Source organism: Hippoglossus stenolepis, chromosome 6, assembly GCF_022539355.2.
Source record: "Hippoglossus stenolepis isolate QCI-W04-F060 chromosome 6, HSTE1.2, whole genome shotgun sequence".
Taxonomy (NCBI): Eukaryota; Metazoa; Chordata; class Actinopteri; order Pleuronectiformes; family Pleuronectidae; genus Hippoglossus; species Hippoglossus stenolepis.
The window spans coordinates 13,065,655-13,083,292 of NC_061488.1; the positions used below are offsets into that span (position 1 = coordinate 13,065,655).

Here is a 17,638-nt window from a genome sequence, read left to right on the forward strand (position 1 = left end):
GCTGCTGTGTAGAAATGTGTCAGTTATCATTTCATCTTATAACTAAGTCCTAAAAAGATTTACAGCCTGTTGCAGCACAAGCAGCAGGATGCATGTGGGCACAGTGGTGCTAAATGCAAACATCAGCGTGCTGACATGCTTAATGACAACCTCGACTGCAGTCTACTGACGGCTTACAGGAAAAATAAAGTTCTGAGACTAAAGGCTGCTTTTTAATAAGAATGGCACTTACAGAGCATCATGAAAACACATTTTAATTCACTAGATGCCGATTTTATTTGGATCTGCACCAAATTATACAAACTCACCAAACATGGCGGATTTTTTAAAATCAGGATCAATGAATTATTCTCTGAGAAAATCAAGAAAAGTGTTGGAAATCGCTCACAATGTTAGAGAAGGTGAGCAAATCCGCCACCTGATCCGGATCCAAAATTCATTGGCTTCTTTCTTGGGTCATGCCCCACCCCTCCACAAAATTTCATGGAAATTAGGTTGAATAGTTTTTGCATGATCTTGCTAACTATTAAACAAAGAAACAAACAAAGCATAACCCCCCTTGGTAAAGGCAATTATCCCCACATATCCGAGTTTTTAAGAACAAGGACATTATTAAAAGTTAATATAGTAGTATAGAAGGTAGTTGCTGTTGTTTCCTGAAAGAGCTGTTAAAATCTTCATGACTGAAAATACTGTTAGATATCAATTTTACTGAAAAGAATATAAATTTATTATTTATTCTGCATATTTGCTGAATTGTTTGCTTGTCTAGACTAATTCAATCTTAACTCAGGGGTTGATTGACCTCCTGTGACTTTCAGCATCATCTCATGGTCTTCATCAGCTGAAGTTTCATACCAACTTCATATAAAGACAACTGAGAGCCACTTCCATGACAAATATAAACTGCATTTGTTGATCAGGACTGTGAGATGCTCTCCTCTGTTACATTTGACATTTGTTTGTTTGTTCCGCTTACCTCTTGTTTACTGAGAGGCTGCAGTGAACTGGATTTAGTTAGCTGGAAGTTTGCACTTAAAAACTGGCTGCGTTTCTCTGTAACTGTTACCAGACACACTCCTTTCCAGGATATACAAATTTACAGCTCTGTATCGGTGCCTTTCTGGAAAATTACTCAGAAACCGTGACTCGTAAAATGAAGTGCTACTGAGATTTTGCTAAGTAAACTCTAACACCGATCCTCCCTCATTTGTGACTTTACAGGTATGTACTGAAGGAGCTTGTTGAGACAGAGAACCACTACGTGGGAGACCTGGGATTCATAGTGGAGGTAAACCTCACAGTCTGCCAGCTAAGAGCACACAATCGGAGAGAAGAAGAAGAAGAAGGAACTTAGTCATCGAGCGTCCGTCTGTCAGAGAGAACTTTCTAAAATCTTATCTACGCAATGTCTCCACTTCCCTTCAACACCCAAGATTAATGTTAATATTATCGATAATAACAATAATAATCATCTTCATCATAATAATAACAATAATATCAATGTAATAATGATGAAATGAGAAGTTAAAAAGTACAACAGTAATAGAACAAACAAGAGGGATATAGAAATAAATAATTAGATAAATAAGTGTATTAGGATTTATGTATTTATTTAAATTTTTAATAAAAAGAAATAAGACATTTACAAAACAACACAAGGAGGACTAGAACAGTGAATACAAACCAGTTACAACAATGTCATCATCATCATCATCATCATCATCATCATCATCATCATCATCATCATCATCATCATCATCCATCATCATCATCATCATCATCAAGGAGAATATTTTCTGTATCCTCTTCCATCTCTCATCAAATGCTTTTGTGTGTGTGTGTTTTCCCTTGCAGGGTTACATGGCCACCATGAGCTCCAAAGGAATACCGGAGGACATGAAGGGAAAAGACAAGATTGTTTTCGGAAACATCCACCAAATATTTGACTGGCACAAAGAGTAAGTCTGTGATTTAAAGAAATCTATATTTCCTCATGGGGAAAAGATGCATTCAGACTCAAAGACAAACAGGGATTTGCAGACAATTGTGTTTGTGACTAAATGGAGGACAAAGGAACAATAGGTCGGGAGACAAATCTGACCTTTCGTTTTGGGGATGATTGCGCTTGTGTTTATGTGTGTGTGTGTGTGTGTGTGTGTGTGTGTGTGTGTGTGTGTGTGTGTGTGTGTGTGTGTGTGTGTGTGTGTGTGTGTGTGTGTGTGTGTGTGTGTGTGTGTGCATGCTCTGCAGCTACTTCCTGGGAGAGCTGGAGAAGTGTTTGGCAGAGCCAGAGAGGCTGGCTCAGCTCTTCATTAAACATGTGAGTATGACTACTGCATAGACACACAGACACACACACACACACTCAGTCAGTAGAAGTGTCTGGGTCTGTTTGGAGCGAGGGTAAATAGAGCTAAGAAAACACGCAGAGCTCCTGTTTATCCTTTACCATACGTCTTCTCCTTCTCTCTCAAACTGCCAGCGTCTCTCCTTCCACTTCCCTGTTACTGATATGTCTCCGTCCAGGCTGTGTTTTTACAACAGTGCACACGGCAAAACACACACACAAACACACACACACACACAAATGACACACTGGCCAATTTCCAGTCTGGGCTGGAGTGGTCAGGAAACACCAGGGAAAAAACAGCCAAAAGAGACAACATGAATAGGACAGGGAATAACAAACCCTCAGCTCACGCCCTTTGATACGAAAGCTTTTTTTTCTTCAACGTAAACAGCAGCATACTTCTCTCTACATATCTGGAATCAAGGTCGAAGCATACAAGACATTTTTATTTCTACTTTTGATTACATTGATAGAGCCTGAGCCGGTATGGAGTCATGAGACTGAAAGGGAAAAAAATTTGATTCACACATATTGGTTAAGTGGTGGCACATGCACACTGGGAAAAACATAATTGGTAATTTGACCAATTTGCCTTTGCCTCTGAAAATGATTAAGTTTAATGCCTGTGTCGCTCTTTGGCTTTATTCACTCTTCGCTACGCAATCCAGCCAAGCCCAGCTCACTGGATAATCAACTTTAAAAAAAAGCCTGTGTGGGAATAAAGAAACCTTTAACTAAATCTAAGCAGGGTGTCACATTGTGAAAAAGCAGAGTGAGAACACGGCTCGAATGAGAAGCAGAAACCCAATCTGCTTTTAACAAGAGCTTTGCCACCAGTACAGGACATGCGTGATCGCTGACACATGCAAAATATTAGCACATGTAAACATTTATCAACACAGGAGGCTGGTGGACATATTCGCTCCCTTGTATTTGACATGCAGCCGTCGTCTGCAGTGTTACACGATGTCCACATTCAGGTGGAGCGGCTTACTGGTCTCTAGGTTACAGAGCCATGCAGCCTGTTGCTAGGTACAGCCTTATATCAGCAGGCTCTGAAAAGGCTCCGGTTACACTGAGGGTAACCTGGGTGAATTATACATAACCTGGTGCTCATCTACATGGAACTCCATTAGGGCGCCGCAGGACCGCCACATCTGCACCCCCATGTCAATCAGTCACAGAAGAGTAGGCACTAACCAGACAGAGGCAGCTTCAAAGGCCCTTTGCTCTGAGACTAATCGTTAGCTCCGCTCCCTCTCGTCCCAAACGGCAACCCAGACGCTGCACATCCATCGCTGATGTTTTTCCGCTCACGTTCAGTAGCGTTTTCATTTGTTTGTAACGCAATAAAAGGCACATTTGTCTCATGTTGATGTCATCTCAGCTAATTTGTGTCAAAGGTCGAACTGAATGATTGTAACGAGATGTTTGTTTATGCAGGAGAGGCGTCTGCATATGTACGTTGTGTACTGTCAGAACAAGCCCAAGTCGGAGCACATTGTCTCCGAGTACATCGAGACTTACTTTGAGGTGAGCATATAACACATTTTACCACTGTTACCTGCAGGTTATGTTTTCATCATGTGTTTGCTTGTCTCTGTTTGTATGTGTGTTGGTTTGCATGATTACGCATACACTACTGGATGGATTAGGCTACTATGGAACTTGGTGGAAGGATGTGGTGTGAGTTACGGGAGAACCCATTAAATGTTGATGTGGAGATCACGGGGCGAATCCAGGAATTTGTTTCCCCTTTTTTTAACATTTGTGAGATTGTTTTCTAACATTTTCATCGATTTCTCAGTGAATAATTAATGGCTGAAATAAATTGACTTGTGCAATTTGGTGCAGATCCAAACTAAAATCCAGATCTAGTTTTATAAGGTTACTGTATGCACCTTACTGAGCACCATTCTAGTTCAATATGTAATCTATGTTAAGTCAATACATTGCGAAAAATGTAAATGTTTCTAGAGTCAATCTCAAAAAAATGAAAACTATCAAATTCCCACATATGAGAATCTGTAAATATTCACTCTCATACCCACCATGCACTGGTCACTGGCCACTCGGGCCTATAGTTAATAGCACATTTAGTATGCATGCCTGCCTGATTGTTCCTATATTATATATTATACATGGCCATGTGGATGTCTTTTCAGCTGCCATTTATTATTCAGATCGGCTCCTTTTCATTGTCAGTAAACACAAGATAAATGGACAGGGATAATCCCTCTGATATATTGTTAAAGACAGACGGCAGTGGCTGTCAGCTTCTGTGTGTTGTGCTGCGGCCAGCCCCCACCATGACTGGTGTTGTGTTGTTGTGTCTGTCTGCGCCGTCAGGAGTTGCGGCAGCAGCTCGGCCACAGGCTGCAGCTCAATGACCTGCTCATCAAGCCCGTCCAGAGGATCATGAAGTACCAGCTGCTGCTCAAGGTGAAAAGCAGGACACCGCTGCGCTGTTGATCACACACCAACACCTATGCACACGCACACACTGAGCAGCTGCCTGGTGCACAGCAAGGGTCAGCCTTGGGGTTGTAAACATACAAACACACACAATCGCACACGTACACGCTACGGCACACAGGGTGTATTGTCTGCTCTGACTAAATTGTAGTCGGAGAGGAAGAGGAACAATTACATCATGAGACTCCATTCGCACCGCATGATTTAAATATGTCTTTGAAGATGATCATAAAATTACATCTCTGGTATAAAACGTTGCCCTTTGGCACTCAAATGAAAGGTGGGTTCAACACCCATAAATACTCCTCCAGATGTCCTCACCTTACTCTGAGCGGTAAACCTGGAATGCTCTGGTGACCATGCTGTGTTTATTTGAGCAGGACTTCCTGAAGTATTACACCAAAGCTGGGATGGACACGGAGGAGTTGGAGGTGGGTGTCCTCATGCATATGTCTTGATGGTTTTTTTATTTGCAAACTCGTTCTTTTTATTGATTTTCCTGACAACAACCGGACTATTGACTTTCAAACAGAAAGCAGTGGAGGTGATGTGCTTTGTGCCAAAACGTTGCAACGACATGATGAATGTGGGCAGACTACAAGGCTTCGAGGTACGTCTCAGGGAATTTCAAAGTCTTTCAAACATTTCTCATGTCAGCCCATGAAAACTGCACTGTAACAACTTCCTCTGTTACGTTTGTCTTCGCTGTGGTACCAGGGTAAGATCACAGCTCAGGGCAAAATGCTCCAGCAAGACACCTTCACTGTTACGGAGCAGGACAGTAGCTTCCTCTCCCGGGCCAAGGAAAGACGGATCTTCCTGTTTGAGCAGCTGGTCATGTTCAGTGAGCCAATCGACAGGAAGAAAGGCTTCTCACTTCCTGGATACATCTTCAAGAACAGCATCAAGGTGAGCACCCGCGGTGAACTCAGATCAGCCACGTGGGATGTTTTAGCAAAATAAAATCCAACAAAAATAAGAAAGGCCAACTTCCCTCCTGCGGGTTCTACGTTACACAACAGATGCCACGCTAATTTTTGCAGATATCAGCACACGTTGCATAATCCCACATGGCAGAGACCTTTTAGAGGCTTGCATGTGTTAGTGAAGTATTTAACAAGCAACTCAGCAGGACGGATTCCTCACAGACGCGAGTCAACTGTGATATGTTCCAGGTGAGCTGCCTAGGAATGGAGCCCAGCGTGGACGGCGATGAAGCCCGCTTAGTGCTGACTTCACGCAACCCCGATGGGAGCGTGGTGCGCTTCCAGCTGCAGGCCTCCTCCCCGGACATCTGCAGGGCCTGGGTCAATGATGTGATGCAGATCTTGGATTCCCAGCGTAACTTTCTCAATGGTAACTACCAGCTGTTCTCTGAAGACTACGCCGTATGCTCCCCGATCAATAAATCATGTTTCAGCTTGGCATATTATCCATTTATTGACTCTGTTGTCAGGTCACAAGTTGTCTGTCTCGCAGTGTGGTAGCCCATACCTGAAAATAAACAAATAAAAATATTCATGGTCAAAACTATAGGCTAGTAAGCAATTCTCAAAATGCTGACTTTGGGTGTCATAATTTTTACTTGCTATGTTGTGTATTACAAGAATTTGGACAACTTTTATCTTTATATTGCACATTACCAGAATAGCCTAATATTGTGTATAGTATTTATATTTCTGGATTGTTATGTAATAATATATTATTATATCTTTATATTTTTTTTAAAATCTATATTTTCACTAGGTATATTATAAGTTTACTGTACAGTCACATTTTTTTAAATTAGTAACTTCTAATCCAAAAAATACACTTTAAATACAGTTCATAAACATATTTTATAACACACTATGATGATAAGTTGTCAGCAGCTTCAATGTATTATTATATTATTGTGTTTTCTGCAACTATAACGCCCCCTGTGGACACTGAGTAGATGAAAAAAAATCTATAAACAAATGACAAAGTTTTACAACATAATAATAAATAATAAAACTGTCTTCTTAGCAAAGGTTATAGTTGTTTTCAAATACTGTATATTAAAAAAACATTCAGTAAATCTTTACATGGTGGATCATATGAAGTTGAACATATTAATAATATTTGCTGTCTGTGTCTTCCAGCCTTACAGTCGCCTATCGAGTACCAACGGCGGGAGAGCAAGTCCAACAGCCTCGGCCGCTGCATGAGGCCCCCTCTGTCTGCTGCTTGTGCCCTGCGGCCCCACTCCTCCGCCTCCATCGACCGCCACAAGCTGCCGTCCCTTCACTCCCACAACACCTCCTTGCCCACCCTCTACCTGCCCAGCCAAGGCCCGGGCCCAGGATCCAACGACACGTACTCAGCACGGGACGTAGGTTTCTCCCACTCAAACACAGGGGTTTTAACTATGAGGCACACGACACACTGCCAGGCCTGCTTTTTAGCTGTGTGACTAAATATCGCACAAATGAAATGATAAAAAATGGTGCTGTGTGTTGACTGACTTCCCTGTTGTTTGCATCCGCAGCCCACTGTGGTCCAGCCGTGCCCTGCTGATCCCCACACTGTTTCTCTCTCACACGTCCAGCTGGGCTTCACTGATCAGCCAAACTGTCAAGCTGTGTCAAATGGGCTGTACACACCCACCACACAAAGTGCACAGGTAGTGTATATTTATATATTATAATATATATATATATATATATATATATATATATACATGCATTTCGAGACAAAGCTGTTCGAATCAGGGCCTCGGTGCTGCAGTTAATATGTAATTATTTTCCACATAGTTAAACATTGTTCTCCTGGGTTGTCTAACAGTCATTATTCAACAGCAGCACTGGGAAAAATTAATGACAAAACAAGCCACAGGAAGCTAACCACTGGGGGAGTAATGGGCTATTGAAAAACGTCTGACAATAATTCCAATACACTCATTAATTTTTGTTAAAAGATGAAAGACTTTAGCAAATGGTAACAATTTATTTAGATACACACAGTGTGGTGTGTGTGTGTGTGTGTGTGTGTGTGTGTGGAGGCGATCTTCAGTTTGTTGAATGTGATCTTTTTTTACATTGAATATTAAATCTTTTAAAATTTTAATCCAATCCGTTGCTGCAGCCGACAACAGGACCATCCTGTTGTCGGGCTCTGCATCACCATTAGTGTCGTGTCCCTCTGTCATCATGTCGGCACTGAGCCCTGTTGACAGGCCAGCAGTTGTTGTTCTCCACCTCTTGTCTATGTTCGCTCTGTTTGGATAGGCTTGGCAGATAACAAACAGGAAGCAGACTGGGTCAGAGGGAGATGCCTATCGAAGGCAGATAATTGTTTCCCGTACTTGTGCTGGAGAGAATAGATGGAACTTAGGCCAATGTAGAGGCTATAAATTAAATATTGCTGATATGCAACTTTTTGCACAATCTCTCGGATGGTGGGGTTCAGAGCAGGAAAGGACTCTGCTATTCTAAATCTGTGTGAAGGGGAAATAATTGGTAGAGTTGGAACTGAGAGTGTGGATATTCCGTGTGATGATTGTTCCCTCTCTTCCCAGCAGAGAGCAGGAGAGGCCTGCCGAAGGGGTCAGCCTGTCGACGCTGGGAGCCAGGGTCCACTGTCGGGTTTCTCAGCTGGACGACGCCCCAGCAACCTGGCCCAGCTAGACGAGGATGACCTATGAACTCTCACGCTTACCCTGTCTCCTGGGTCGGGAGGAGAACAGCAGCTAAAGCTACAGCTGTGGAGGCAAGAGGACTTGTCTACTGTCTGTCTAGGCCAGGCTGGGCCCTTACCTGGCTCAACAATCATTTCTGGAGTATAACGGAGGAACCTGAAGGATCGAATGAAGGAATTATGAGCTGCATCTATAAAAATGACTTTGCTCCTGTTTTTAGAGAGCCACGTAAAGGGAGGGGAACGAGCCTCGGCCACCTTCAGTGTACATATATGGCAGCCGGTGGGCTTACAATGAAAAGAGAAGCACTCAGTGGAAACTCAGTGCTATGACGATTTCTGCTTTTTACCTTTTCGAGAGTTTGTACGCTACAATCTTCTCTCTTTCGAAGGGCAACGGGGGATTTGCTCGATGAAGAAATATCCATTCCTATTCGGGGCGGTCACTGGAGTTGCGTGTGCCTGAATGTGTGTTTATGCAAAGCTGTGCGGATGTGTGTGAGTGCATGAGTGTGTGCACGGAGCTCTGGTGGCTCCTCTCGTACTCTGGTCAATTGTCTTGGTTATATTTGTTTTCTGATGCCCCATTGTGAAGTACAGCTACATACATATACATTGTCATTCCCCTGCTGACGACTGAGTTTGCTGTTTATGTCGAGAAGAACGGGAAAGGGCAGAACACTTGATGTGAACATGCCACGAGGAGTCTGCTCGCTCGAGCTGCTTCTGAAAGAACTTTCTTTTCTCACCACGGCTCTGAGAGACCCTGTGCTCTCCTATTCTGTTTGACTGGCCCTCCTTTTGATCTGGACAAAGAAGGCGTGAGGGAGCCCCCTGGAGGTTCTCCGTGGGTATGACGTCACTCCAGAATACTTTTTTGCACTTTGGGCAAATTCCACAGGAGTTGCTACATAGGTGCATTCAAAGGGGACTGCTGTGCTGACCCAAAGTGTTGCAAGCTACATCTCCTTGTCGGGCACAATGCTACTTAACACAGATGTTTCTTTGCAGGCCGGAGTAGATTTGGGGACTCATCCTTAAAATTGCATTCGTTTAATACTGATTGTTTTATTAGTCCACTGTTGTCATGTCCAGGCTGTGCACCATTTATATAACCTCTGTTAACTTTTGCTCGCATGGGTTAAACACTGCGCAGTACATATGATTACAGGAATCTTACATTGCCGCTTTTAAGGAGAAGAAGGACCCAGTTTATGCCAAGAAATGTTTCCGCTCCAGTTGGTTGAAATGAAGGATAATGTGTTGCTGGATGAACAGAGTGATGCTGACAAATCTGCATGCAACCTCTTCCTCAGACAACAGTGCCAAAAAAAAAAATAACGCAGCTCACGACTCAAATGTTTCGTGCTCATGTTCGATAGTTCAGTTTGCCATTACTCTAACGAAATAATTATAGATATATGAGTTCCGATCTGGATTAAAGAGGAAAGCAGGGTAGATGAAGGGGATTTATTCTGTTTATATCAGGTCTGTTCTCGTTTGTGGCCAGTAGAGGTCCCCACAAGGCTTTCAAATCCAGTTCAGTTGGACCATACAGCTGCACCAAAGATCAGTAGGCCTCAAGTTTCAGTGCTAACATTGAAATCGCTTCATAATCAGTCTGAGAAATAAAAGTAAACTGAAAGGGGAAGACATTAGACTTTAAAGACATCGCAGCTTTAGTCTGCGGTTGGTGTGAAACGCTGAGTTTTCATGGGAAATACCAATCAGGCAGCTTTGCATGTGACACAAAAGGAATACCACTACAGAGAACCAAAAGCAAGGACGTATAAAAACCAGGAGAGGGTCGATTAACGCCATGTTTGACTGAGTAGAAACTGTTGTATCATATCAAATAAAACGTGTCTTTTTGAAGCTGATTGCCGTCTTTGTGCTTCTCTACACAAGCTCTCCTTGACAATAACCATGTTTTTCTTTTAAAGTCGACAGTCTGTTGCGGTGCTTTGTAACCACTTTGTGGAAATATTTGATCAATGCGTTCACCCATACTTGTTCACACAGTGAAATTAAAGTATTATTTAGCCGTGGAGGTCCTTGGCCTCCTCTGTGGGACCTCTGACAAAGACAAAGTTTTCTGCTTGCTCTGGTGTCCCCCCCTTTGGAGAAAGTTCAAACAGGATTAAAAACAAAGAGAAGAAACCCCTGGATGAGCAGACATCTGGTTGACTGGCCTCTTGAATAAAGCCCCATTCTGGGCAGTAAAGCAGGGCCGATCGTAACACGGCTGTGATATATGGAGGCTGTGGAAGGAGGGGGGCCCGGAGGGGTATTAACTTTCACAAGGGTGCAAAATCAAAGGGAGTTCCTGTCACCACTGAGGGGGTCTCAGCAACAGGGGTCCCATTCACAGGGAATTCCTCTCCAGTGCCCTCTGTTGCATCTGTTGACTCAATCTTCTCCATTGAGAGAAAGAAAACACTCATTAAAAACCACACGACTGTGAACTTGATTGGAGCAGGCGAGACAAACAGGCCCGTCAATGGGATGAGTATTTGCTCTGAGGTGTGAAAACCTTTGAACAGCCTGTACCATGGTGGGGCTTCTTTCTTAAGGATCTTCTTCCTTCACACCGGCAGCACAATGAGCAGTGTTTCCAGCCTGAATGCAGGCAAATCATCATTTAAATAAAATGTTAAATCTTTGAGGAGCTCCGGGGGCATCCTTGAAATTTCACACATTTACTGGATCAGCTGGTATAAGAGGGTTTAAACATTGACACCCGCTGTCAGTCACAGATCTTTACTGATCAATCAGTCATCGAGACGTAAGAGAAGAACATCATTAGAAACAGTGGAATTGTTTCAGCAAGGACAGTGTTTATTAAAATTTACATGCGGCCATGACCCCGATAAAATTGTTAATGGTATTTTTTTACATATTTTACAAAGAACTTTAAATGTTTGCTAATCTGGAGCAATGATGCTTCACGCATCTGAGAAGATCTGTAGATCAAACGCTCGCATGTCTGCTTTTCAAAAAGAAGATATTTACCTTGAAGAAGACAAATTAGGATTTTTATTTTCTTTTGGAATAAAAATCTAATTACCAACAGCAACACAGTCATTTTTTTCCCGCTCTGAGCAGAAGTTATATTGTTTATACAGCAACCGTCCACTGTACTAAGGCAATCGTTTATTTTGAACATGGAAATATGGACAAAATATAATATTTTTGCTCAACATCCTTCACATAGATAAAATATATACAGCACAGATTTATCAACACCAGCAGAAATTGAAAGCAATTGTTAAAGGCATGACGTCTGTTTTGTTCCAGTGAAATCAGTTTGTGTGGCATCATGAAAAAGTACAATGAATGCACCGAAAAAAAACACTCACAATGTCACTGAAAAGAAGGGTTCAAGTTCTCTTTAAAGGTGGCTTGCCTCAAACAGCACACAGTTACTTTCTATGAATCAAAAATGGTCTCTAAATATATTTGCATGGTTTCTACTGGGAGTCCAAAAAGGGGGTTTTGACAAGAGGAGGTGTTCAGGGAGCTGGACGCTTACCCTCTATAGTGCAAACCTATGGCAGCAAGTGTGCGTCACAGAGTGTTCATTGATGGTTACTTTTGAATGGTGGTGGTCACTCTCTCTTGATGTTGGTGAGCAGGGGGTCCGTGCTCTGTGCGGGCTGCGCGGACCGGCTCTTCCGGGTCTGGTGCGTCTTGACGTGCTTGGAGAGGTGGTCGCTCCTCATGAACCTCTTGCCGCACTGCTGGCACCCGAAGCGCTTCTCCCCCGTGTGCGTGCGCAGGTGCCGCTGCAGCTCGTCGGACCGGGTGAAGCTCTTCCCGCAGAAGAGCCAGTTGCAGATGAAGGGCCTCTCCCCGGCGTGCCAGCGCAGGTGCGCCTTCAGGTGCGAGGTCTTCTTGTACACCTTGCCGCACTCCGGGATGTGGCAGATGTGCAGTCTCTTCTTGCCGAACTCCAACCCCCCGCCGTTCGCCTGGCAGTTGGGGCACTTGCAGCGTCGGCAGCGGCGCGTCGAGCTCAGCAGCCCCTTGGAGGTGCCCTGGAGGAGAGCGGCGATCTGCGGCTGGTGGCCCAACACGAGCTGTCTGCCCAGGGAGAAGGGGTGGTTGGAAGGGGTGGCGTTGGTTTGGGGCAGGCTCCACCACTGCTGCCCTTCCTCCACGTGACCCCCAGGCAGGTGGTGCCTGGCGGAGGAGTTCTGGAGGAAGCTGGGGAAGTTTTGTGCCACACTGTTGTGCTGAGGGTAATAGGGGCCGCTGGCCTGCGGCTGCGAGGACAGGACTTTCACCGGGGACAGTTCGAATGAGTAGGATGAGGGAGGTTCAGCGGGAGGGGTGAGAGGCAGCTCATGGTGGTGGTGGTGATGGGGGTGATGATGATGATGGTGGTGACCCAGGCCGGACTGCATGTGTCCGGGGAACTGCACCTTAGGAACCGTGAAGGTCATCTGGTGGGTGCTGAGGGCCGTGCTGGGCGTCATTTCGTTGCTCCAGAGCTGAAACATCCCCGATGCGGAACTGACGGTGCCCTCGTAGGGGAACTGGGAACCTTCTGAGCCCATGGAACCTCCCACCTGCCAGGCCTGGCTACAGGTGGTGGCCAGGAAGGAGAGGGCGTTAGGAGCTCCCTCTGGAGAGGAGCTGGGCGTCCGGTCCTGTGTGGAGATTCACAAACACATCAGATTACATGCTCCACTGTTAGGACAACAAGATTTAAATCTACATTTACTTTTACGCGGCAGTCTAAAAAAAAAAGTCTGGAAATTGACACTCCAAGTCAAATTAATAATCGATTTAATAAGACTATTTCTAACATTAATTATCCAATTATGTTAAAACATTTCATCACTACAGCAAGTTTAATCATCTCCTCAGGCATCACACATATTCATCCATTACGCACAAGTTGTGGAGACGTGCGCTTCCACCCCAAACAACAGCAGGTAATCTGTCAACTATAGTTTGATCTGCTATATATAAAAACAGAGACGGTGGCCTGTAAAACAAACCTGTAAAAATGTGTGCAAAAAGTTGTCAGTCCTTTGTATCGTCAGCGCAGCCATCTGTCCTCGCGCTCCTGCTCGACGCACCTGCAACCCAAACCGCGCCGCGCAAACTCTCAACTACAGATCACAGCGCACCACAGAGAAAAGATGCTCACATTCGGGTCTTCCGGCACTTTTTTTGCAGAGTAGATTGGAAAATCCAGTGTCCTTCAAACGCCCGTCAGTCCACTATGGGTCATTTTTTTTTCTGTGCAAGACCCAGATCAGTTGCTAAGTTAAGAGAGAAGAGAGGCGCGCAATAAATCCTCGCGATCATCTCACAGGCGCCCGAGCTGCATCTTGTCTTTATAGAGAGGAAAGATCCTCTCAACGGGGTCTCCAGTATGATGCAGGAGAGCCAGTCAATAGAGAGATGTGACGGAGGGAGGAGGGGGAGGAGGAGGAGGAGGAGGAGAGGGGGAGGAGGGGGATAGGTGAAGGGGTGGGCTACTCATAATTTCACTCAATTTCAACCAAATGCTGACCCCAAAAACATGGCTCCTCCTCCCACTGTTCTGCAAAGAGAAAGGATTCAAATGCAAAGAGTCCTGTCAAATGTGTACTTTTCACTGTATCATGTCTATTTTCACATCTCTGGAGGTTTTTGGTGTGTGCCACTTCTTTCATTTTTAAATAAGGTCACACACACACACACACACACGCACTTTTCACAGAGTTAACATTTAGTCTTTCAGCAACTTGCACAATAACAAAGTGCTTCGTCTGTTAAAATATCTAAGATTATTATAGCCGGCTTAGTCAAAAATACTTTGAACACTCTGGGACTATTTGCATACGGCTTCAACTCCACTGTGGGGATTCCAGTAAAGATAGTAAATAAATAGATTTTTTATTCGTGGCAACAAATAAAAAACAATCTGTGCCGTGTTACATGAAAAGCTGGACAAAGTATGATCCCATTCAACAAATAACAAAACAAACAACCACAGTGTTTTGATATAATATTTCACAGGTCCATTTATTAAAAATGTCACAAACATCAAAGTCAGGTGCTGAAAATTTACATCAGAGGAATCGATGACAAGACGAATAGTAGTTTGTTAAGATTTTATTAAATTGCTGAAAACACTAAGCACAAAATTAAATTGTGATTTTTATAATAGTAAGATGCATTAACATGCTTAATTCTGCTTAATTGAGATAAGACATGCACTTTACTGTAAAACCTATCACCTGATGGATGAAGTGCTTTTTGGTTGAGATGACACAGGAGGTAGTTTCGAGTTTATTTAATTTACTGTTTGATTACATGATGACACACACACACACTCATTGTGTCTTGACGCAGCAGCAGGCAGCTCACCGGCCTCTCTGAAGACAGCCAGGGTATTTTCCCTCACAAAGCTAATTGATAAAACTCAATCAAAGCCGCGGACTTCTCACCAGTAGGTGACATGTCAAATAGGTCGCCCTGTGTGACACTCTCGCATTTCGGAGTTCAAGTAGAGGCCACTTCAGATGTGCTCCATTAAATGCAGATTGAGGCTTAATCTCATTCTGGAAGTCTGTTCACCATTACAATGTTAGGAGTTTAAATCCAGGCTGGGAACCCGTTTCTCATGTAAATTCCTGGTTCCTCACTTATCTGCTTCTCCTTGTTTCACAGACTGTGATCCTTAAATAAACACACTCCGAGGAGAAGCCGGCTATAATTAGAAATAACTGCACAAGATCTACACTTATACATTATTTGAACAGAAATGTAAAGATCCTTTTATTCCACTTAAGTTATTGACAGCTTTTAAAAACAAGTGAAAGACAATAAAGATAATCACTAACCTGTGCTATTTGGGTCGGGCCTTTTTGAAGTTATTAGTGCGACGGCGGAGCAGACAGAGTGCAACGCCACGTTATGTCCTTGACAAAGAGACACCCCCGCCTGAAACAAAAGGTTTCTCAGACTCACGACGACTTACAGACTGCAGCTGCAGCGTGTTTTATCAATAACACAGATTGTGTTTGTTTGAGGACGGGGGGAAACCCTGAAAACGTTGAAAATCTGTGTGTTTTAAATAATTATGCTTTTCCTTTTATGAAACAATTCGCAGGATGCTAGACCAGATTAACATTTAACCAGGACAACATGGCTGATAAATCATTTTAATGAAACGCTCCAGATGTGTTCCATCACCTCTGGCTAAAGAGGATTTCAGCAACTTCTGCAGATCAATACTGCAGCGATGATATGAAATGAAATGAATGAAAACGCATTGATGCATTAATGATACAAATTTTCCCGAGCAGATCTTAACAAACACGATGCAGCTCCTGCAGCTTTGACAAAACTGAAAACCCCTAATTCCAAATTAAAGAGAACATGGGATGAGATAATAAGAAAACAGCAGTAAACGGCAAAGAGCAGGGAGGACATGGAAACGGTGAGTGTATCTTGCAGGCAGAGTTATACCACGTCTCTGGTTTATTACGGAGCAGAAGTTGTTAATTACCCTGATTCTTATTTCCTGTCCCCTCTCCCCCACACCACCCCACCCCCACTGTACTGCTTCCCAGATGAGTGGCTTTGAAGTGCAAAGTACCCTCTCCTCACTTTGAACTGTGAAAACAATGCTCATGTGGTGGTGCTTACCTTCCCCATGTTACCTCATTTAAATAGACCTGGATACGGCTTCCACAGTTTTCAAGGGAAAACTCATTTCCAGAGAAAGAGGTCCCTGTGTTCATTAAACAGCTGGTGAGATTGCTGGTAATCAGGTCTGCTCCGTCATACACAGCATCGCCGCGCTGTGACTAGGTGGCGGCGTCTTCAACTTCAAAAACTGACAGACTCAAATACACCCTCAAATACGCCGCGTTCAAATGCATGTTTCCAAACAGACACAAAAGAAATCGGAGAAAAAAAGAGGATTTTAAAGGTCCACTGGGCGTCTTTGTGAGAGTTTAATGTGCAGAAATCCCCCCCCAATCTGGGATGATGTTTTTGGTTCTTTTAGTAGATTGTAGACAACAAAAGCCGTTGTTTTTGTTGCAGACATAATCTTAAACTCAGTGCGTAGAATATGCAAGTGGCCACTCGAGCTGTCTTTTTTTTTTTTTTATCATGCCTGGGGGCCAGTTTAAAAGCCTCAGATCACTAAATTGTCCCAGCTGTCTTGACCATCTGCACTCGAAAAGGGCAGCCGTAAGTGGAGAGCGGCCTTTGTACTGGTGGCCATGTCAAAAAGCCAATTTTATAGCGCCGTGCCACCTCAATGGCCCTCATGTGACAAATGTGGCCTAATGGATGAGAGCGGCAGCATGTAAAAGCCTGCTGCTAACTGTAGTGCTCCACTCTTTAACCATTCAGCGAGCCAAGACAGGACAAGATGGGCCGTAATTACCATGACACTCGGCTTCATTGGGATGAGCGGCAGCGGCAACAGCTGGACTTTTCAGGGCGACAATTTGATGTACCTCCACCAGGAGTCTCTTTCCTGTCTCCTATTGAGTGTTGACAGTGAGAGGGACGAGCAAAGATTGATGTTTTTTTTACGTTACTTAGGAATATTTTAGCTTCACCTCTGCGGACCGGAGGATCTCACGACACCGTGCTGCCGCTTTCTTCTTCAGCCACAGTTAATCAGTTGTGTCACTTGATCTCTGCAGGTTCATGTCCTCGTCCGACAGTTAAGACTTCGGAGCCTGAAAACGGAAAAGCTCACTTTTTTCTTGTCAGGTTGCTGCAAATGGTCCTTTTAATAAAACTCCTGTCTCGTCTGACCTCAGTTATTTCTGCTCTCAATAATCTTCCTGCATAAATTGTCTCAAGACGATGAAGAAAAAAAGGGGGGAAATGATTTTGCTGAAAATGCAAAGATAAATACATTCTGAATTAATCCCTCACACCTTTAAACAAGGTACTTTAAACTTCATTTTATTTTTAAATTTAAATTTGACATTGCAGCTGTCATCACGTAAAGGGATTTCATTTAAGATTTTATCACTCAGGCGTCTTAATTTACCCGTTTAGTTAAGTTGTAAATACAAACACTCTAAATCAAATACAAATGAAAGCATGAATTAGAGAATTGTGAGAACTTTTGCGCCGCTACTCAAACTACCTTGCTACCGCAGCAGGATTCTGTGTTGTGAT

General features: G+C 43.6%; 2 protein-coding genes across 5 annotated transcripts in view; one reads left to right on the forward strand and one right to left on the reverse strand.

The window, feature by feature from the left end:
- arhgef25a (Rho guanine nucleotide exchange factor (GEF) 25a) overlaps positions 1–10,365 on the forward strand; it is a 46,711-nt gene extending 36,346 nt beyond the window's left edge. For 2 of the 3 annotated variants that reach the window (XM_035159460.2, XM_035159462.2), the window contains 12 exons: positions 1,225–1,291; positions 1,858–1,961; positions 2,254–2,323; positions 3,797–3,886; positions 4,703–4,795; positions 5,209–5,259; positions 5,361–5,438; positions 5,546–5,737; positions 6,004–6,184; positions 6,952–7,181; positions 7,338–7,472; positions 8,367–10,365. In XM_035159460.2, coding sequence (XP_035015351.1) covers positions 1,225–1,291; positions 1,858–1,961; positions 2,254–2,323; positions 3,797–3,886; positions 4,703–4,795; positions 5,209–5,259; positions 5,361–5,438; positions 5,546–5,737; positions 6,004–6,184; positions 6,952–7,181; positions 7,338–7,472; positions 8,367–8,492 — 1,417 coding nt within the window. In that variant the 3' untranslated portion in view covers positions 8,493–10,365. The remainder of the gene's footprint in view (positions 1–1,224; positions 1,292–1,857; positions 1,962–2,253; positions 2,324–3,796; positions 3,887–4,702; positions 4,796–5,208; positions 5,260–5,360; positions 5,439–5,545; positions 5,738–6,003; positions 6,185–6,951; positions 7,182–7,337; positions 7,473–8,366) is intronic. The other variant, XM_035159461.2, reaches the window with a different exon arrangement.
- Positions 10,366–11,353: 988 nt separating this feature from the next.
- On the reverse strand, positions 11,354–13,857 carry sp5l (Sp5 transcription factor-like). 2 transcript variants are annotated; one of them, XM_035159465.2, is made up of 2 exons: positions 13,644–13,857; positions 11,354–13,137 (listed from the first exon to the last, which is right to left on the reverse strand). In XM_035159465.2, exon 2 carries the CDS (start codon positions 13,042–13,044, stop codon positions 12,094–12,096), a length of 951 nt encoding a protein of 316 aa, XP_035015356.1. In that variant the 5' UTR covers positions 13,045–13,137; positions 13,644–13,857; the 3' UTR covers positions 11,354–12,093. The 2 variants fall into 2 exon arrangements, with proteins under 2 accessions (XP_035015356.1, XP_035015354.1); XM_035159463.2 differs by having other exon boundaries at positions 13,492–13,857.
- Positions 13,858–17,638: the final 3,781 nt, after the last annotated feature.